The sequence below is a fragment of the Colletotrichum karsti genome (assembly GCF_011947395.1).
Source record: "Colletotrichum karsti strain CkLH20 chromosome Unknown Scaffold7, whole genome shotgun sequence".
Taxonomy (NCBI): Eukaryota; Fungi; Ascomycota; class Sordariomycetes; order Glomerellales; family Glomerellaceae; genus Colletotrichum; species Colletotrichum karsti.
Window position 1 is genome coordinate 172,475 of NW_024065907.1, and position 19,114 is coordinate 191,588.

General features: G+C 54.7%; 4 protein-coding genes across 4 annotated transcripts; 3 read left to right on the forward strand and 1 right to left on the reverse strand.

The window, feature by feature from the left end:
* Positions 1–256: 256 nt before the first annotated feature.
* On the forward strand, positions 257–1,639 carry CkaCkLH20_02899 (alpha-galactosidase; the record flags this gene model as incomplete). Its single annotated transcript, XM_038885618.1, has 3 exons — positions 257–341; positions 401–647; positions 733–1,639. 3 exons carry the CDS (start codon positions 257–259, stop codon positions 1,637–1,639), a joined length of 1,239 nt encoding a protein of 412 aa, XP_038748817.1.
* Positions 1,640–2,319: 680 nt separating this feature from the next.
* On the forward strand, positions 2,320–4,028 carry CkaCkLH20_02900 (glucuronyl hydrolase; the record flags this gene model as incomplete). Its single annotated transcript, XM_038885619.1, has 5 exons — positions 2,320–2,412; positions 2,468–2,611; positions 2,669–2,748; positions 2,922–3,186; positions 3,249–4,028. 5 exons carry the CDS (start codon positions 2,320–2,322, stop codon positions 4,026–4,028), a joined length of 1,362 nt encoding a protein of 453 aa, XP_038748818.1.
* A 257-nt stretch (positions 4,029–4,285) lies between these two features.
* CkaCkLH20_02901 (uncharacterized protein) lies at positions 4,286–6,958 on the reverse strand (the record flags this gene model as incomplete). The annotated part of the gene is made up of 6 exons (XM_038885620.1): positions 4,286–5,231; positions 5,287–5,843; positions 5,900–6,504; positions 6,578–6,658; positions 6,720–6,773; positions 6,841–6,958. 6 exons carry the CDS (start codon positions 6,956–6,958, stop codon positions 4,286–4,288), a joined length of 2,361 nt encoding a protein of 786 aa, XP_038748819.1.
* A 1,009-nt stretch (positions 6,959–7,967) lies between these two features.
* On the forward strand, positions 7,968–9,937 carry CkaCkLH20_02902 (major facilitator superfamily transporter; the record flags this gene model as incomplete). Its single annotated transcript, XM_038885621.1, has 7 exons — positions 7,968–8,054; positions 8,107–8,306; positions 8,372–8,593; positions 8,652–8,664; positions 8,741–9,280; positions 9,338–9,348; positions 9,409–9,937. 7 exons carry the CDS (start codon positions 7,968–7,970, stop codon positions 9,935–9,937), a joined length of 1,602 nt encoding a protein of 533 aa, XP_038748820.1.
* Positions 9,938–19,114: the final 9,177 nt, after the last annotated feature.

Here is a 19,114-nt window from a genome sequence, read left to right on the forward strand (position 1 = left end):
CCCGGCGCCGAAGTCCGATAGTCGTTCCGGAGGTGCGGGGTGCATGTCTACCCCGACCTTCCCCGCAGATCATCGGCGGATCGGGAAAGCCCGCATCGGAGGAGTATCCGGGTAGCTTTCAGGAGACCTTCTTCGCAGAATACAAACTATTGATTTTCGAGCTCGATTGATACCCAATGAAGAGGATATTTACTGAGAAAATGCCCCTCGGCACTTGGGTGTTGAGCATGCGTCTACCCCTCTGCTCAGCAACAACATGCTCGCGTTACTCTTGTTCCTCGTCTCCGCCGTCGTTCCGGTCATGGGAGTTGGTGGCGGGACGGCTTCGAAGCCGCAGATGGGTATGGCCAAGTAACATGACCTGATGAGAAAGGCGGTGTTGTACTGACTTCCAGGCCAGGTTGGAACTCATGGAACACCTTCAAGGCAAACATAAACCAATCCATCATCGAAACCACAGCCAAAGCCCTTGTGGATACGGGCCTCGCGAAAGCAGGCTACACCTACCTCGTCATGGACGAGGGCTGGCAAGCCAACGAGCGCGGCCCAGACGGCCGCCAACAGTTCAACGCCACGCGCTTCCCCTCCGGCGGCCCGGCCCTCGTCCAACACATCCACGATATGGGCCTCAAGGTCGGGGTCTACAGGTAAGCCGCCTATCTGCCTTCCTCCCTCCCTCTCCATCAAAACCCCAAGAGCACGCAGTGAGAAACTCACACTTCAAACCAAAAGCGATTCCGGCATCTACACCTGCGGCTTCGCCCCGGGCAGCTACGGCCACGAAGACCTCGACGCCGCGACCTACGCCGCCTGGGGCGTCGACTACCTCAAGTACGACAACTGCGGCGGCTTCCACGCCGGCACGCACACCCAGCAGGAGCGCTTCGGCGCCATGTCCGCCGCCCTCCGCGCCGCCGGCCGCGACGTCTTCTACTCGCTCTGCCAGTGGGGCCACCAGTTCCCCTGGTACTGGGCCGACCTCGTCGGCGCGGGCTCGTACCGCGTGGCGGGCGACATCCACGCCTCCTTTGCCGAGGACAAGCCGGGCGTGTGCGGGACGGCGTACTGTCTGAACACGGGGTACGCGGGCGTCAGCGTGCTGACGATGATACGCAAGATGCGGGAGATCTCGCCGTTCCAGGACGCAAGACGAAAGTCGTGGGCGGATATGGACATGCTCGAGGTCGGGGTCGGGGACATGAGCGTGGCGGAGGAGGAGACGCACTTTTCGTTCTGGGCGGCGTTGAAGTCGCCGCTTGTTATAGGGGCAGATGTGACGAGGATCCGGGAGTCGTCGCTGCGGATCCTGCTCAACGAGGAGATCATTGCGGTTTCGCAGGACGCGAGGGGCGAGGCTGTGAGGTATCTGCCGGAATTGTCGACCGAGGGGCGGGTGCAGATTTGGGCTGGTCCGGTCGAGGTCGGGAAGTATCGGCACGTTGTTCTGGCGTTGAATTACGGGAACGGAACGACTGATATTGAAGTGCCGTTGGATGGCATCCGACTAGAAGACGAGTGCCCTGGTGGGTTCAAGGTGAGGGATGTCTGGGCTGCGGAGAATCTGGGGACTGTTGAAGAAAACATCTCCTTGAGTGGTGTGGAAATTGGGCAGACAAAGGTGCTTTTGTTGTCTTGCTAAGCATGTTATGGAGATAATCTTACGGGATGGAATATTCATTGTCTGATTTTCTATTAAATGACTGCGAATAACGATACAATAATGAAACTTAATAAGGGACTTTCACTTAGAATTTGGGGGCATATTGAGGCCCACAAACGTTTGCAAGAAGTTCTCCATCAGAACGTTTGTCAAGCTTTTGACACTCGCAATCCGACCCAGAGGAATGCCACACCAGCGATTATCAAAGACTGCATCAAGATGATGACATTGAGACTTAGTTCGGGAGGTCTTAACGCGAGGGATCTGTTTTGAAGAACGCGCCCTTCGAAATGGAAGCGCGATCACGCCCGGTCGGAGCCGGAGCAAGTGCCGGAGCTCTCCCCGGCAATACAAACCACACACCATCATCCAACCTACCACCTAACTGGATGACGCGAAATGTATTTCGACGGCCCGAAAGCTTTGCCGCCCCAGACACGGGATCGTCGGCCAGCTTCTGCCGAGCAGGATGAGGCAAGTCGCGCCGAAGAGAGTCGTCGTGACTAAGTCTTCGGTTGCTGTTGGGACAGCTACTTGACCGACTTACCTCAGAAAGAATGAGAACTTCGACTTACATGTTTTATTCGAGACTTATTCTTTAAGGGGCTTGTCTTTACAGGCCGTGTCTGCGTACTGCTGATACCTTGAGCCCGGGAATCATGGCGCCCGAAGCCGTCGAAACCGGCGAAGAAGTCGTCACCAATGGTGTCAAGAGAGGCCACGAGAAATCGGGCTGCGATGGCCTGCGTTTGGTAAGATCCCACAGCGGAGCTCATCATACGCATCTCTGACAAGCTAAAAATGCAGAAGCGCAGCAAAGTCTCGTGCGAGCAGACAGGAACCCCGGCTGGTCTTGCAGTAAACGGAGACAAGAGATCTCTGGCCTCGACTCTCTTCGCACCTCAAGCGACAGCCAAGATATGGGGTGTCGCTCAGCAAGGCTTCTCTTTGGTACGAACCTCCGTTCTCAGACTGATTCGAAGATCTGACAGTTGACCTACTTCACAGCCATGGCCTCCAACTCTGTTTCCGGAATACACCAAGCCAGGCGGCACGAAGTACGTCTACCGCGAGCTGGATTTCTGGACGTCTGGTTTCTTTCCGGGGTGTCTGTATCTCTTGCTAGAGAGGCGGCGCAAGTATTCCCATCTACTGCGTCACACGGGGTGGTCTCCCAGAGATGAACCGCATGATTTGCACCTGGAGTGAGCTTCGTTATCTTGTTACGCCAAAACCCGCTGAGCTGATCATTTCTTTGTAGGTTCGCCTGCAAATGGTGGACGGAAGCCCTCCACCCCAACGCGCAGCTCACGACGACCCACGACCTCGGCTTCATGATCTTCCCCTGGGCCAGGCCGGCCTGGGAGCTGAGCCACGACCACCGGGCGTACCAGACGGCGATCACGGCGGCCAAGTCGCTGTACGGCAGATACAATCCAGTCGTCAAATCGATTCGTTCATGGGATGTCTGCGTGACAAAACGGTACAAGTTCCTGGACCCCAGCAAAGACTTCCTCGTCATCATCGTACGTAAACCCCCACCCGACTTCCGCCCACCTCTCCTCTACATACTCACAAAATTGCGCAGGACAACATGATGAACCTCGACATAATCTTCTGGGCCGCCGCCCAGCTCGGCGACCGAGAAATGCACGACGCAGCCGTCGCGCACGCCGAGACCACGCGAAAACACCACGTCCGCCAGGACGCCTCGACGTACCACGTCGTCAACTTCGACCAGACGACCGGCCTCCCGAAACAGAAAATCACCAACCAGGGCCACTCGGACGAGTCGTCCTGGGCGCGGGGCCAAGCCTGGGCCGTGGCGGGCTTCGCGCAGACGTACGGCTGGACGCGCGACGTCTCGTTTCTCGATACGGCGGTCTCCTGCGCCGAGTACTTCCTCGTGGAGCTCCCGCCGAGCGGGATCCCGCCTTGGGACTTTTCCGCTCCGAAGGACACACCGCAACCCCCGGACGTCAGCGCCGCGATGATCGCGGCGTACGGGATGCTCTTGATCCATGAGGCGTTGACGTCGCTAGGGAAGGAGTCTGAGTACTTGGGACATGCCATCAGGCTGATTAAGGCGGCTTGCAGTGGGCATACGAACGGCGGGGGCAGGTATATCAGATCTCGGAGGACGACCGAGACAGTTGAGCATGGTGTGGTTGAGGAGGAGGTTGGTTGGGAGGTGGATATGGAGGGAGAGCCCGAGACGATTCTCAACGGGGCGACGATTAACAACTATGAGTTCGCGCCGCGGAGGTGGGCGGACCATGGATTGGTCTATGCCGATTACTTCTGTCTTCTGGCGGGAAACAAGCTGTTGGAAATGGGGGTTCCGAACTTGTTCGAGGGGAGTGCTTGAGGACATGCTGATATGTTGGCATAGATGATATAGATCCAAGCATACATTTACACTTTACCTCGCAAAAATGAATAAACGAGGAATGACAGAATGACACCACAGAGAAGCTCATAATTCCAGACTTGAATAGAACAGATAGCCCTGGACGTCCACCCATTACGGGTTGATATTATACCCAAGAATTATGTAAAAGATGTTTTCATTATGAACAGAAACCAGAGTGCTTCATTCTCCAGCCTTCGCGGGGCTGAATATATTCAATCCTTGTCAGCTGCCCCTGAGAACATGCTAACACGCTGATTGGGCAAAAACGAATAGTCCAGGTAGGCGTTGAGATCCTCAAAATCCCCGGCTGGGTTGTGAACGACATTGTGGCGACCCGCATCTCCAATACCGTAATGTTCAAACCCGCCTAAGTCAGGCTGTACGTTCCCTGGCACCGGCGATGGCATGGCCGTCGGACCCCTGCTGGAGTTCTGAGCGTGAAATGCCAGCGGAAGCGGGGGAAACGCCATGGAGATACTATCAGGAGACGCCTCTTGGTCGAAGTTCATAGCGGAGGTGTCAAAGTCACCCATAAAGTTGTCCTGTCTCGGAGAGAGTCCGGTTCCCTGACCATTCGGTCTCGGATGAAGGGCGCCAAGAGTTCTGAGGTTGTTACCGGACAACGGAGAAGACTCGTCGTGTCTGTCGTCGGAGTAGACAGCTTGTCTGATATCCAGCATGCCGTGACCTCGCTGCCGTGCTTGGACGAGTCTTCCAGCAAACTTCGATGCCAGGTTCTCTGATGTATCACCGGGCCCGTTCCATCTTTTAGCGATAATCCGCAGACTACCCACCAGTGAGTCGAAGCCACCTGGGAGGACCACGCTGTAGTAGATCGAGTGTGCCAGGAACATCCGCCCGCAAATGAAGAAGCAGAAGGCGAACTGCGGACTGACGACGTGCTGAGAATCCTGCAGGAACTTCTCGGCTATAATCGCGACTTCTGTCGCTGCCGCAAGACACGTTTCCGCACTCGAGCCGGAGGGCAGTCGGATGCCGGTGGCTTGCCATTCGGGCAAGGGGTATGCGATGCCTTGATGGAGGAGAACAACGGCGCAGTTGTGCGATATGTGCGCCAGCGTCAAGTTGGGATCCATGATGCCATCGCTGTTGAGGACGCATGCCTCGCGCCACTGCTCGGGTAAGAATATCTTCCACCTAGCTCGTGTTAATAATGCCAAACACACTAGCATATATTGATGCCGAAACTCACTGGACTAGGCGTAAGTCAAGCTGTTTGAACTTCATCAGCCAGACCTGAATCTCATGTGGCTTGGAAACATCAATAGCTTGCTGAAGGAAGAAAGACGTGACCAGACTCAGGCTTTCGGTGGCCTCGATGCAATATGCAAAGCCTCCCAACGAATCCTGAGCCGCCTCTTCAGGTCGAGCTGTCGGCAGTGTCCCGCTGGCTCCGCTTGACTGGTCTGCAACACCAAAATATGGCGTCGGTGTTTCAAGAGGCTTACCGGCTTCCCATAAAGCCCCTTCGCACGGCAGGCGTCTTTTGACGTCTGCACTGGTCAAAGAAAAGTTCCATCCAGTGGCAATGCTGCAGAACCGATCCATGAGGAAGATATTCCAGAACACTCGACGCCGTTCCTCCCTCTCACTCCAGAAGCGGCACGGAGGGAGGAACTCCATTCGTTTGATCAGATGCTTTAATGCTGGTGCCTGGTCTTCGTCCTCGACGCTGAGCTGCAATTGCTCCACCGTTCTGGTCATGCTGCCGACAATCGACCATGCAGATGGCCCTCTGCCACTGCCAATCTAGCAAGATTCTGTTAGGGTTTTGATCCGTCATTTTGTGCTTGCGGTAGACTCACCGTGTCGAAAGCAATAATGGTCAGTGCTTGCAAGTTCTCCACGGAGAAGGATTCCATGCTGTTCAAGATGACAAACTGACGACATCTCTTGGCGTAACGACTCTTCTCTTCCGAAGATCCCAGGCGGGGATCCTGAGAGAACCTGGCGCATAGGGACACAATGGCATGGAAAATTGTGATGAGTTGTGATCGCTGCTCGGCATCCTGCATTCTCTCGCGAAACTGACGGACGTGAAGCATCGGTATCCAGGGGTGAATGTTAGCAAAGTAGACTTCAACAAGATTGTCGACGAGATCGGCCTCAGGGAGCAAACTGTCATCGAAAACAGAGTCGAGTTTGTCCTTGGCACGCGTGTGTCCCTCGGGTGCCTCCTTCTGCCTAGTTGCGTTCTTCGCACGGGCAGCCAACGTCGCCATGGCTGGCTCTCCGCCAGCGGCAAGAGTAGCCAACGTATTTTTCAAAGACAAAGTCGTCTCGCTGAGAGAGTGATTCGGGGAGTCGCATAAGCTCGGGCTGGCGGCTTTGGAGTTAGTGGCGGTGCTCAGGGCGTTGAAGACTTGTTGCCAGAGAACCCCCTGACCGAGAAACATATTCTCAAGAGTTGCTAAGCCGTGTGTCAGTGATCCAATGCCTGGTTTCTGATCCCGATCGATCAAGAACACGTCGCATAAACTCACCAACTCGCTGACTGAGGCTTTCTACGGCACCGGTGCGCAGTCCTGGTTTGGATCTCTTATCGTCATATAAACATTCAACATCTAGATAACGTCAGTGTTCGGTCGCCTCACGGGTTGAGGAGTTGAACTAACTGTATCGTACACAGGCCGAACATGGCTGCCGCCTTGAACAGCGCGCCTTCTTCTTGCGACAAGACTGGCAACTGGCAATGTCTGTCAGTCCTTCGAACATGGAAGAGAAGTTGGCGCATCTCACGCAGGACCGTCTGTATCGCAGCCGTTCGCTCCCGAATTCGTGCGCCTCTTCTTGGACTGCGGCTGGCCATCCTCTTCACCACCGGACCGGCCAGACATGGCCTCATCGTCGTCCTCGAATGCCATCACGTCGTATCGCAAGTTAATTGAGCGCGATATCCAGAATATGTAGGAGCAAACATTTTGAAGACGAACGTCACTGGCCTGACCACCGAGTCGAGAAAACGGTGCCGTCACCTCAAGCAGTTAGGGGATCGAAACTTCGACGTGGGGAAGTTGTGCGGGGAACGCACGCCTGTCACATTTTACAAGCCGTCTTGTTGGGCCGCTAAAGCAAGCTACAGCGGGTAGAATCCTTGTGTTGAGTCCTGTGATCTCCGCACGTACGAGTACACGCGCTGTAACCCCTCCATTCCGGCCTAGGTATGAAACGACATATCAAGAACACTTCTACTAAGGGACATCATGACGCTGAGCACGCAGTTGACTTTGTCGACGTTAACAGAAAGAACAGTCGAGTGAGTTCAAACTAATAACAAGACAGTATCCCGAAATTGACAGAGAACAGGAAATGGCCGCGGCCAAGAATTTCCTCTCATAATCTCCAACCTACATGTAGGAGCATTGATAGGCTCAGAATTTCGAGACTGAAAGCCCTCCAATCCAAGAAACTTCAACGTAAAGCCACGACAGACCATGTGAACGGAAATACTCTCTTGACCCAAGCGAAAGCGAGGGGGAATCAGACGCTTTAGCGCAACGCGATTTTTCCATGTTATTACTTCAAACCCGGGTTCAGCAACACCAACGGCCCTAACTCCCCGAGCGACGATCCGCCCACCTTCCCGCCTCCGGGCTCGGGGGAGGTACCGGAGGTCTGTCCGAGAATACACTTTGCCCGCTCCAACATCCCTGACATCGCCATCGGCCCATCCTTCTAGCTCGAGGAGTTTCTCCTACTCCGCCGCTCCGGAATTCTGGAAGTTGGGGTCCCCAGAAAGTCGACGTTGTGCGCATATAGGAGGGTCGCCGACCAAAGGAAAATCCGGGGTAAGAGAGGGTGTCGAGACCAGCACTAAGTCTACTTATCGAACACTATCACGAAAAAAACTTCGCTGGGCCCACGTGAGAAACAATGAAGCAGAACTCGACTCAGGGAGATGGCTCCATCCGGCCTGTCTCCGATGATATCCCTGTTGAACATCAGGAGGGAGATAAGGAAGTATGTCTAGGCCGTCTTTACTATCATCCACCATGGCTAACAAATATGCCAGACCAACAAATGGACCAGCACCACAGCGACCCACGTCGATGAGAAAACCAGCAGAGAGTTGTTCTGGGTTATCAACCGTCGTATCCTGGCTTGTATGCTCGGGACCTACTTTTGTCAGTCTCTCGACAAGGGAACGCTGGGCTTTGCGTCCGTCATGAACATCCGACAGGATGCCGGCCTCACGCACAGCAACCAGTTCAGGTCAGTTACCACCTAAAACTCTGCATCATTGAGATGGGATCAAATCAGATTGACGAAACCGCAAGCTGGCTCGGGACGATTTTGTACATGGGCGTCTTAGTTGGAGAGTACCCGACCAACATGTTGCTGCAAAAGTTCCCTGTCGCGAAATACCTATCTGCCAACGTCTTTTGCTGGGGCATCGTCATCGCCTGCTCTGCCGCCGCCAAAAACTTTGCAGGTCTGATGGTGGTGCGGTTTCTCTTGGGAGTCTTTGAGAGCTGCGTTCAGCCGGCCTTCATCATCATGTAAGTCATCTACCACCTGACCATGATATCATGTTCTGATATCCTGACCCGAACCTAGGACTTCCATGTGGGTATGTGATTTGACTCTAAAGACTGACTACCCTCTCGAGCCTCCTGGCCTAGCTTTTCTGACTTGATTTGAAATAGTACACCAAAAGAGAACAAGCCATCCTTACGTCACTCTGGTACTGTATGACCGGAGTCCAGCTGATGGTCGGCGGCCTCATCGCCTACGGCGCCTCCCACTACCAAAACCACAACATCAAGTCGTGGCAGCTCCTGTTCCTCGTCCTGGGCGCCGCGACCGTCGCTTGGGCCGTCTTCATCGGCTGGTGGCTGCCCGACTCCCCCATGGCCGCCAAGTGCTTCAACGAGGACCAGAAGCGCCTCATGATTGAGCGCGTCCGTGCCAACGAGACGGGCATCCAGAACAAGACCTACAAGCGCTACCAGATGGCCGAGGCCGTCACCGACCCCGTCGTGTGGTGCTACGTCATGCTCCAGGTCACCTCGACCCTCATCATCGGCGGCCTGGGCGTCTTCTCCAACCTGATCATCGCCTCGTTCGGCTTCACGTATCTCCAGACGCAGTTGCTGAATATCGCACAGGGCGCGGTGACCATCATCGTGATGGTGGGAGGGGCGTCGTTGGCTACGTGGTCGAAGCAGACCGCGTGGGTCATGCATGTAAGTCACACTTAAAACATTTCATACGAACCAACTTTCTAACGCGACACGACGTAGGGATGGACAATGTAAGTCTCTCCTATATCATTCCATTCCTTAACAAGGACTTGCGCTGACGTGAATCCAAGTCCCGCCATCATCGGAACCGCCGTGATCTACTCCATCCCCCCGTCCCCCTCAAACCGCATCGGCCTCCTCGTGGCCTTCTACTGCACCCAGTTCTACCTCGCCGAGGGTAACCTCATCTTCTCCCTCATCTCGCGCAACGTCGCCGGCCAGACCAAGAAGTCCACCACCCTCGCCATGACCTTCATCGGCTGGGCCGCCGGCAACATGATGGCGCCCCAGATCTTCCAGGACAGCGACGCGCCGCGGTACCGCCGGGGCTTCACCGCGCACTTTTGTCTCTACGTGCTCTTCAACCTGTTCCTCGTCCTCATGCGCTTCTTGCTCGTGAGGAGGAACTCGTCCAAGCGCAAGGCCGCCGCTGCTGGAGTTGTTGATGGTGCCCGGCCGGAGAGGATTGACGCTGGGGATGAGGATGACAATGAGTCCAGTTCCAAAGGGAAGAGCGATGGGGAGGAGAGGATCGGGCATGAGAATGCTTTTGCGGATATGACGGATAAGGAGAACCCTGATTTCAGGTATGATTTCTGAGAGAGGTTTGGACTGCGTATGTTGCACGAGTTACGCTCTTGCTTCGAGACGTCTTAGATGCTGGGGCGTTGATTTTGAAATTCGATGTCAGGGTTGCTGAAATAACATCGAATGCTGAAGTCATTTGGCTTGTGATACCAATGAGTCGTTGAAAGGTGCAGTCAACGAAGAGCCTGGTGAGCGATACAAAGAATAGAGTTGTCAATAGTTTGTTTCTCTGCAGAACCTAGATGTGAGAGAAATGCCACCATAGAAACCTATCTGAACTATATAGTGCGGAAGAAACAACCCCTGTGCATTCTAAGTGGTCACAACAGCTTGCTGTTCTCGACCATCCTCCTGCCTAATTTCTGCCAGTTTCACCAAACTTCTCGCACGCTGCCTTCTTCCTTTTTCTCTTCCGACAATCGTATACACTCTTGTCGCAGCTACGGTGCTATTACCGTTAGCTCAACTTCCGGTGCCGTTGCGATATGAGACATGAAGAACTATTATCAGCTACGGTATTTTCACGTCGTTGTTCCGGTCCCGTTCTCAAATCCGTCACGAAGATTATTTACTCATCTGCGACTTTCTCGTATTATCGATCCCGGTTTCTTAAATCGTATCTAGACTTACAAAGTTCACAAACCCTTTTCCACGTTGGTCCACTGCCCGTGTCGAAATCTTATGCCCAAGTGACAGATACCTTGCTACGAAACCTCACTGACTGCGAGAATAGAAATCGAAACAACCCCTGACCATATCCTCCTGAGCGACAGCCACAACCCAAAACGAAGCCATTCTCAAGGGCTCGCGTAAAGCCGCCGGCGCAGTTTCCCATAAGATGTGTCTCTACCAAACGGCAAAGCCCTATATAACAGTCATAGTCCTCAGTGTCGTCCATACAACCAACTGGTCTTCGAGACTCACACGTCCATGATGAATCCGATCCCCTCCAGAAAACCTCACAAAAAGGCTTAAATATGGTGAAACCTTCCTCTCTGAATGCGAGATCGCGAACATTACGAACACCACATTTTCGCTGACCCAACCCCTCGGAAAACACAGCCTATATCTACTCAAACCTACTTAAACCTACGAGATCCGGAAGAACAACGTGTACACACCCACCCTTGGAACGAACCTTTGTCAACAAAAGTATGCTAGTCATTTCATCAACCCCTTTATCTTCATCATTCCTATTGTGTTTCCCACATCGAGTTAAAGCCTCGAAACCGTCTCGTCAAACCACGGCCGAGTTTCTCGGCCTCTGTCAGCGACCTGAGGCACGTAGCTTCTCTCTCATGCCAAAAACCTATCAAAGTCCGTAAAGAGAGTTTAGAACCGGACGTTCGGTAGAACTCAACAGCTGAGGTTAACAAGCTTCAATGCCATAAACCATGGCTGTCACTGGCGGCTCAGAATGACGTTCTTGCGAGCATGTGGCCCTCGCCCCCTTGTCAACTCAATCCCTTTTCCGCGCTACTTGGGACGAAAGTCAGTCTTTTGGATTCGGAAAGAGGCACGCAATGGGGCAATTTTGGCGTCATTGTCACGAGGGAGCTGTTGTTCTTCCGTGAAGACTGAGAATGAGGCCGGTGGAACGGTTCTTACGCGTCCCGTAGTACGATGGCCGACAGAGGTTGACCAAACCGCCCATGGACACATGCTCTGAATGCGGTGGCAGATTTTCCTCAAGACCGAGACTTTGTTCGACGAAACACCGTCAATAGGGCATGAAATTGAGCCGTCATACACATTGTACTGGAACAGGAACTGCCAACTGCCTTGTGTATAGACAAGTCGTAATGCCTTTCGTGAGCATGGAGGACGGTGATCGCGTCAAAGTGGCCAGGCCCGAATACGTTTGTCAGCATCATGAACCTCTTATCCGCCACGCGCGGGAGAGGCAGCCGAGCCAAGGCTTGGGATCCGTCGAGAAATCTTTAAGCAACACCGGGGCTGCGGAGTGAGGTTGGATCCGGAGCTGTGGAGAAACTCCTGGCGGGGTGCCACACGGGGCTAGCAGCTGCAGCAACAGTGTCTGAAAGGTTTGAGATCAAAGGCCCCCTCGGGTGGGATGATGTTCGAGAAGACGCACATGTCTTCGATCCTAGCCATTTGACATCAGTAGAGAAGGGGTCCGTTTGTATGCCAAGCTCTCACGAGCCTTGACAGGTCGACTTAGAAAAGACTCTTCAGCAAAGCCCAAAGTCAGTGCGCTCAACGCGTACCAAACTAGGCCTAGGTCATTCAACCCTGCGTCGTACGGGGCCAGAAGACGTTTAGCTCAAGGCCATGAACGCTTGGTAGGGCAGTCCGCCAAGCTGGAATCTCAAGATTCTTTAACCGTGAAGAGAGTAGTCTCTTTTGAAATCGGCCGATACACGTGGGTACCCGGGGCCGTGAGTTTCATGACGGGTGCTGCGTTAAATCGACGCCAAACCTTGGGCGCCCGTTGACAGCCTGGAGAGTTGTGATTCTCTTCAGTGGCGCCCAGGGGCCTTCGGCGCCATCGGTGTTGAATCCAGATAGACCGTTTGATGGGCTGCACGAATGTCTGCGACATTCCCTTTTTGGCAAGTACTTCGCAGAGCCGCTGTAAGCAGCAACACGGCCCTCGTCTTCAGAAGAGTTCTGGTTCAGCTTGGTCCGCCCAAGTTCGGACAGTCATCTGCTGCGAGATGCTGGTTACTGCGGCAGGAGATGGTCCAAGTCTTCTCCCTCAAGCTCTGCAGTTACCCTTGCTGAAGGGTGGGAGCGAACGCCCCTGATTGGAACGTGGTTATTTTGTTTTTACAGACATTGGAAGCAGAGACATGCGCCCGCCGCTGTGAGTGTTGTCCGCAGGATCTCTGGTCAATTGACCGAGTGAAAACCTGCTCAGCATGCGAAATGTCGAGCTAGAGTATGCAAGTCCACACACGCGCACACCATAGATGTCCGAAAATACCTCCGCTAGTGCTTTCGATTGCACGGCTTCTCGAGTGCTTAGCGATACGGCCACCTAGATAGCGCGTAGATGCCGTAAAGGGGGTTGGGTAAGATTGCCACGTTTCCCTAAAGCGATTTCCCCGGACCGGTCTGCGTATGTCGCCGTGGTCTGGCCCCGAGCTGACAAGTGAAGCCATCCTTGGGGGCGAAGAGACAACCAAGAGGCGGTCTTCAGACGGCTTAGATCCCGTAAGATTGAGTTCATGCACCTGGCTCAACTTGTAGGAACAACAAGGGCCTTGAAGAGAGTACGTCAAGTTGACAACTGACGGAACAGGATTGCATCCGTTCCCGTAGAGCCATGTCTGCGAGCTGTCTAGGCCACCTCCCCTCATGGGCCTGATCCTGGGCCACACAGGTTGTTGATGATGAGCTTGTTTGCTGCCAAAGAAAGGCCTGCTTGTCTCCTGCCGGCCGAAGGAAGAGCCAGTCCATGCACACGAACGCGGCAGCACGAACTCGAAGAGGGTGTGAGGACGGGAGAAGGCGCTGCGAGATGTGAACCCATCACACGATTTTTTGGTGCGGGATGATGGAGGTGCGATGGCCCGCGTACGAATACGTGCTCTTTTGCTTGCAGGAGAATCAAGAGAACAGACCAAAGATGATGAAGACTTGAGGGACCGGCCGTCTGCGTGTCCGGCCGTCCATAGCTGGAGTTGGAGTTCAATTGAGGTCGCCGAACGAAACGAAACGCAGTGTCAGTTGCAGTCCGAAGTTGGCCGGGGTCCTGGGAGGGCAGATGTGATGTGATGAGGTGGGCTCGACGCTGGGCAGCGGGCTAGTGGAGCTGGCAGGAGCGACACTGTGAACGTTAGTGCAGGGAGGCTCGAGGAGAACAGGAGAACAGGGGTCTTTTGTGGTGAGTGAATCAGGCGCAACTGCTTCACCGGAATCTCTGACGCAGGACCCCTAGCTAGCCGCTCGGGGATGCGGAGTCACGTGCACGGAAAAGGCCCGGTAAGACTGGGTTCAGTCGGCTTCGACCGGGGGAGTGCAGGGAAGACCAGAGTCTACCAGTAAGGTACTGAATCGAGGTAAGGCGTCTTGTCCATGTTCAAAAGGTATTCGTAGATCGGCAGCAAGTCGCCAGCTCTCCGGGACCTGGGTCTGACACTGACGCTGTCGACGTCGCTGTCGCCGTCGCCGACTCCGAACATGTACGACAAGGCAGGCAGACGAGAATGAGATGGGCTGCCCACGCGCTCCCTTCCCTGGTCTATCTCATCTTATCTCATCTCATCTTCAATGTCTCGGAACGAAAAGTATTGTGTGGTTGCGTGAGGATGTGCACTGCCGCGAGATGTTTCTGGTGTCGCTGCAGAATGACACATGCTCCAAAATCTCAACGGTCGACCTAAGCCCAGCTCAGCTCAGCTCGCCCGAGAGCAGGGTGAGGGTGGGAGATCGAAGACGACAAGGCAAGTCAGCCGCCGGGACTGGGACTGGGACTGGGACTGGGACTGGGACTGGAGAGATGAACGGGCCGCGGAGCAGACCCTGCCGCGACTTGACACCAAACGCGCATTTTCTGTTGCGCGCCCGAAGTCCGAGTTCGTTTGATCAAGATTGAACCTTCGAGCTGGAGTCTGGAGCGAAGCGTTCCTGAGGTAAGGTAGCTAACGCATGGCCCATGTCCTGGAAACTGGAGTCGTGGATTAAGATTGATATGAAAACTGCGATATAATGAGCATTCGTATGGAGATGAGTTCGAGTACTCCGTACCTACCTAAAGTGAAGTAAAGTGTTCGCGGGTTACTTTCTGTCGCGTTCGAGGAGGGCAACGGAGTAAATTGATCGAGGCAAGCTTGTTATTGGCCGAGCTAAAGGTAAGATAATTCATTCCATCTTTCATTTACACCCTGCACTTTCCTCTTGTCCTTTCCTTCTCACCTGGGTGTCCGTACGAAGGTAGCGGATGAGGTACCCTTGATCCCGCTTGACACTGTGTGGAGTATCCATTGTAACTTCCTGATGAGGAATGGTGTCCACCTCCCTCGTTCTTTTCTCTCCCGGCAGGAGCAATGGCAGCCGTGGCAGTGGCCCAGTAGCCCTGATAAGTGTGCCAGGTGCCTGCCATCGCGTGGTTCAATACTGCGTAGGTGCCATCATTATCGGCGTCATGAGCATGCAGTCTGCCCTGAATCTGGACTCGCAGCTGGAGGGTCCTAATATCCGTGGATATGACAATGGTTGCATTGCATTTTTACGTACAGAGTAGGTACAGTATCTCCCGTCGCGAGTCGTCCTGCCTTTCGTGGAGGCCTTCCTTCCTTCGTGGAAACCAGCCCACTGTTGCCTGCCCAGTCAGGTAGGTGAGAGTACGTACTTCCCCTGCATTTGTCTCCATCGTTCCCCGTCCGTATCGATTTCCTTCTCTTCCTGGATGGGTTTGGACCAATCTCGGCCCCCTTGCACCCAGCTTTGGTCCACTGTCCCACCGTCCCACACAAACCTCATGGGCCTGCCGCCTCACGGCTGGGTTCTCACAGTCACCTTCACCCAGCTGCTGGTTCCAACACCAGCAGATCCATCATCCACCACCACCTCGGGAAAGACGAGTTCGCGATTCGCGGTTCGTGGCTCCTGCTTCACGCTTCATTCCGCCGGAGTGCACCTGCCAGCCGCCTGTCGTGCCATTCCATTGGCACCCGACTTCACCTCAAACGCTCATACCGGCACACACACACCCCCAGGCATCCAACATGGCAAGCCCGGCGGTGCCCCAGGTCCGTGGTCCTCGAAAGGCTGTCACGAAGGCTGTCAAGCACAAATCGAGCAACGTCCAGATCTCTTATTCGGGAGCACAAAAGTCAAAATCACCGCGCTTTACCTTGTCAGGCTTGACATGCCACCTTATTTGGGCGTCATCAATCCATTCCCGCCTCAGCCTCTTCGACTTCACTCGAGTCTACTACGACCTCACGTCACTCCTGCGAGTGCGTTTTTTTCTTTTTCTCTCTTGTTGGTCAAAGGCCTCGACTCCCTCATCTAACTCGTCATGCTCAGAGACGCGTACGACAGAGCAATTCGACTGTTTCAATTCCAGGCGGGTTGGCCGCGTCAATTTGGACCAGCGAATCTCGCAATCGCTGTCGCGCCCGTCGACAATCTCAGATCTTGCTTTCTTTTTCTTACCGCTGTGCTGCGGTCCTCGACAACCATTGCTTTTTCGCGAGCCTTCTCCACGTGCGGGCAAACGATTACCTTTTAATTTTACCCTTTCCACCTCTCAATCACGTACGTACAAAGTACCTCTTCGGGTTCGAGGTGGCCTCCGGCCATGTGCCCACGCGGAATTTGCCTCGACGCTTGTTTCGGCTGCTATTCTCAGTTTCTCAGCTCAGCCCAACGCAACGCAACGCAACGCAACGCAATGCAGCGCACCGTACCGTACCGCAACTCGCATCTAAAAAACGCACCAACAACTGTCTCTACCGCCCTCGAAAGTGCTGGCTTGCACACGGTGGAAAGCATACAACCCTCCCAGGGCAGGCCAGGTCACAAAGTGTATCTCACATCCGTCCAATGGACGCGGATGTGCGCCGCGCTGCGAAGAAAGACTTCCGCGACCCGACCTATGCCTGCCCTGAGAGAGTCCTGAATCCTGTCAGCCATGTCCGCCATTGCAACATGTGGTCCTCCTCCATTATCCGCTCCGAAGCTCCGAATCCTCTCCCAGCATCGACCCAGTCTCTGGCCCGAGTCGGGTACTCGTGAGAGCTGCATCCATCAGACAATCCCTGGTGACCGGGACTGCACCATGTTCTCGACTCCACGCTCACGACATTTGCTCCGTGCCCGTGGCCGCTGCAATCACACGCTATCCATCCTAGCCCGCCCTGGCCGTCCCCGCTCTGGGGCCACGTTCTCGACAGCACGTCCCATGTTGAGCACCAGCAGGCCAGCAGCCAGCCTTCAGGAACAAGCACTGTGTGCTGTGCCGCAACGCGACCGCGCCGACTGTCGACTCCCATCCACCTCCCCCCATCAAACCACCAACCAGACCCCGGCTCAACGACACTTCCCACCCTTGCCGGCGCCGTGTCGTGTCGTTTGATTTCGGTCGGCGACGGCGTGGGGCATCTATCTCGACCGAGCGAACGAACGAACGAACATCGACCCGCCCACAGACAAAGACACATCAAAAAGTCACCCTTTCCGAACCTAGGTCTGGCCAGCACTATCGAATTTGATCCATTCTCTTGGGAACCCGCCTGGCCCTGCCGCCCTCGCCCTCGAGCGAGCGATACACAGCGTCAACCCATTGCCAATTTCCGCCAATCACTGATTGGTCGGGTTGGCCCTGCAACTACCACCTCTGGTAGATGATGAGAGTCGTCGGCATAGTGCCACAATACGCTACAGCCGCGACGTGATCGCGCCCAACCGCCAACGTCTTCGAGGCCCCAGTTCTGTCATTTTCTGTTGCAGGTCAACATCGATAGTCTCTGCACATCAACGGAGCAAAATCTGATGATTGCTGGGGGAGCATGTCGTGCGGACCCGAGCAGGCTAAGATGCGCGACAGGACATGACTTTTCTCGGCCGATGCAAGTTGCACTTTGCGTTTTGCGCTGACTTGCTTGCGGGTGTCGTTGAGTGCTTTACTTGCGCCGGCTGCCACGCTACCGTGAGCAAATTGCCCCATGCGGATGACATGCCACAGCTGATTGAGGCAGGTTTCTAGAGCGCTACTCCGAGTATGGGCGCAGATGAGAAGAGCTCTCCAAACCAGGAAATCAGCTTCCTGGCGGCACCTAGGACCACCCCTACACCCTCTTGGATCCCTCGAGTTACCAAGCAGATGCCAGACGCTCCAGGCCAAACACCAGCGTCGCAGTGTTCCACACACTCCCGTCTCCAGAACGCTGTGCAGGATACGTACCAGAAAGCAACGCGCGCTGCAATGCAGGGCAGTCCAACAAGCCGACGTCCAAGCCGTTCCTTTGTGGGTGGTGCTCGCCGACTGCACCCAGGGCCGCCCGGAAGCTTTACGCGCAGACCGTGATCCAACAAGCCTACCGGGGAGGCGTGATAATTTGGCACAAGAAAACGGCTATCTGTCGACCTAGGCATCCTCTTCAGCTGAAAACAGCCAACCGAAGTGGCCATTGGATGACTGGAAGAAACCGATGGCAGACCATGACAAGCCGAGGTCGTCGATACCGCTAGTCGCGGTAAGCAGCAGGGGGACAATCTTGTACCTTGCACACTCGTCGCACTGGGCGCTTTCCCGATCACTCATTCCCCCATGATCCCAATCAACCAGGCGCCATCTGGCCCCACAAAGCCCAGGAATCATTAATTATTCGTTGGCGCGTTCAGTCAATATTGTGCGTGGTTCTCGTGTCTCTCGAAGTCGAGGCCAAAAGAGGGTCCCCCAGAGTGGTTCGGTCATTTTCTTTGGATGGAGATTTTTTCCCTCGCAGTTGTTGGTCTCCTCCGATTTCCTCTCTGAATCTCATGCCCTTGAAGCCGCAACAACCCTTCCCCCTTCCAGGAGCAATGCTATGACCACTGTTTGCGAGTCGTCATGCCGCGTACTGTGTTACACTGTATCCATACCGCGATCGCTTATTTCCCATGGATGCCACTGGTAGAGACATACAGACTGGCCCTGGGATGGGGGAGCTAAAATTGAGGGGCCGGACTGAGTGCGAGACACAGAGAACCGGTGGTTGGAGTCGTGGAGTACTTGCTGACATGACCGACATGCTCATCCATATCGACAGCCTACAGGGACCGGCTCCCAGACAAAGTCAACGACAGGAAGCGGGCGCGGGTCTGGACGATCGCGTGGCGGCCAAAGCCAAAGCCAAAAGCAAAAAAAGGCACCAAGTATTAGACCGCAAGCAAGAGAAGCCAGAAAGAAGGCTTTGACAGCACCGGTGTGAATGTTCTAGTTTCTGGCAAGACGTCGACTCGACGTCTGCCCTCTGCCTTGCGTTAGCTCGGTACTCGAGGAAAACAGCCTTTCGAGACACAGGGAACAGATCCCAAACCGGACAAGTCAGGTACGTTTCCTGCACACGGTCCTCATGTTGAGCTTGACTCCCTGGGCCATGAGGAGGGGGAAAGAAAGATTCAACACGCCAAACCAACGAGCCCTTGTCCATCGCGATGGTCGTACCGTTCTTGCGCGCCCCCTTTTCTGGAAAATGTCTACTATCGCCGTACGTGACATAGATGACCCTGGAA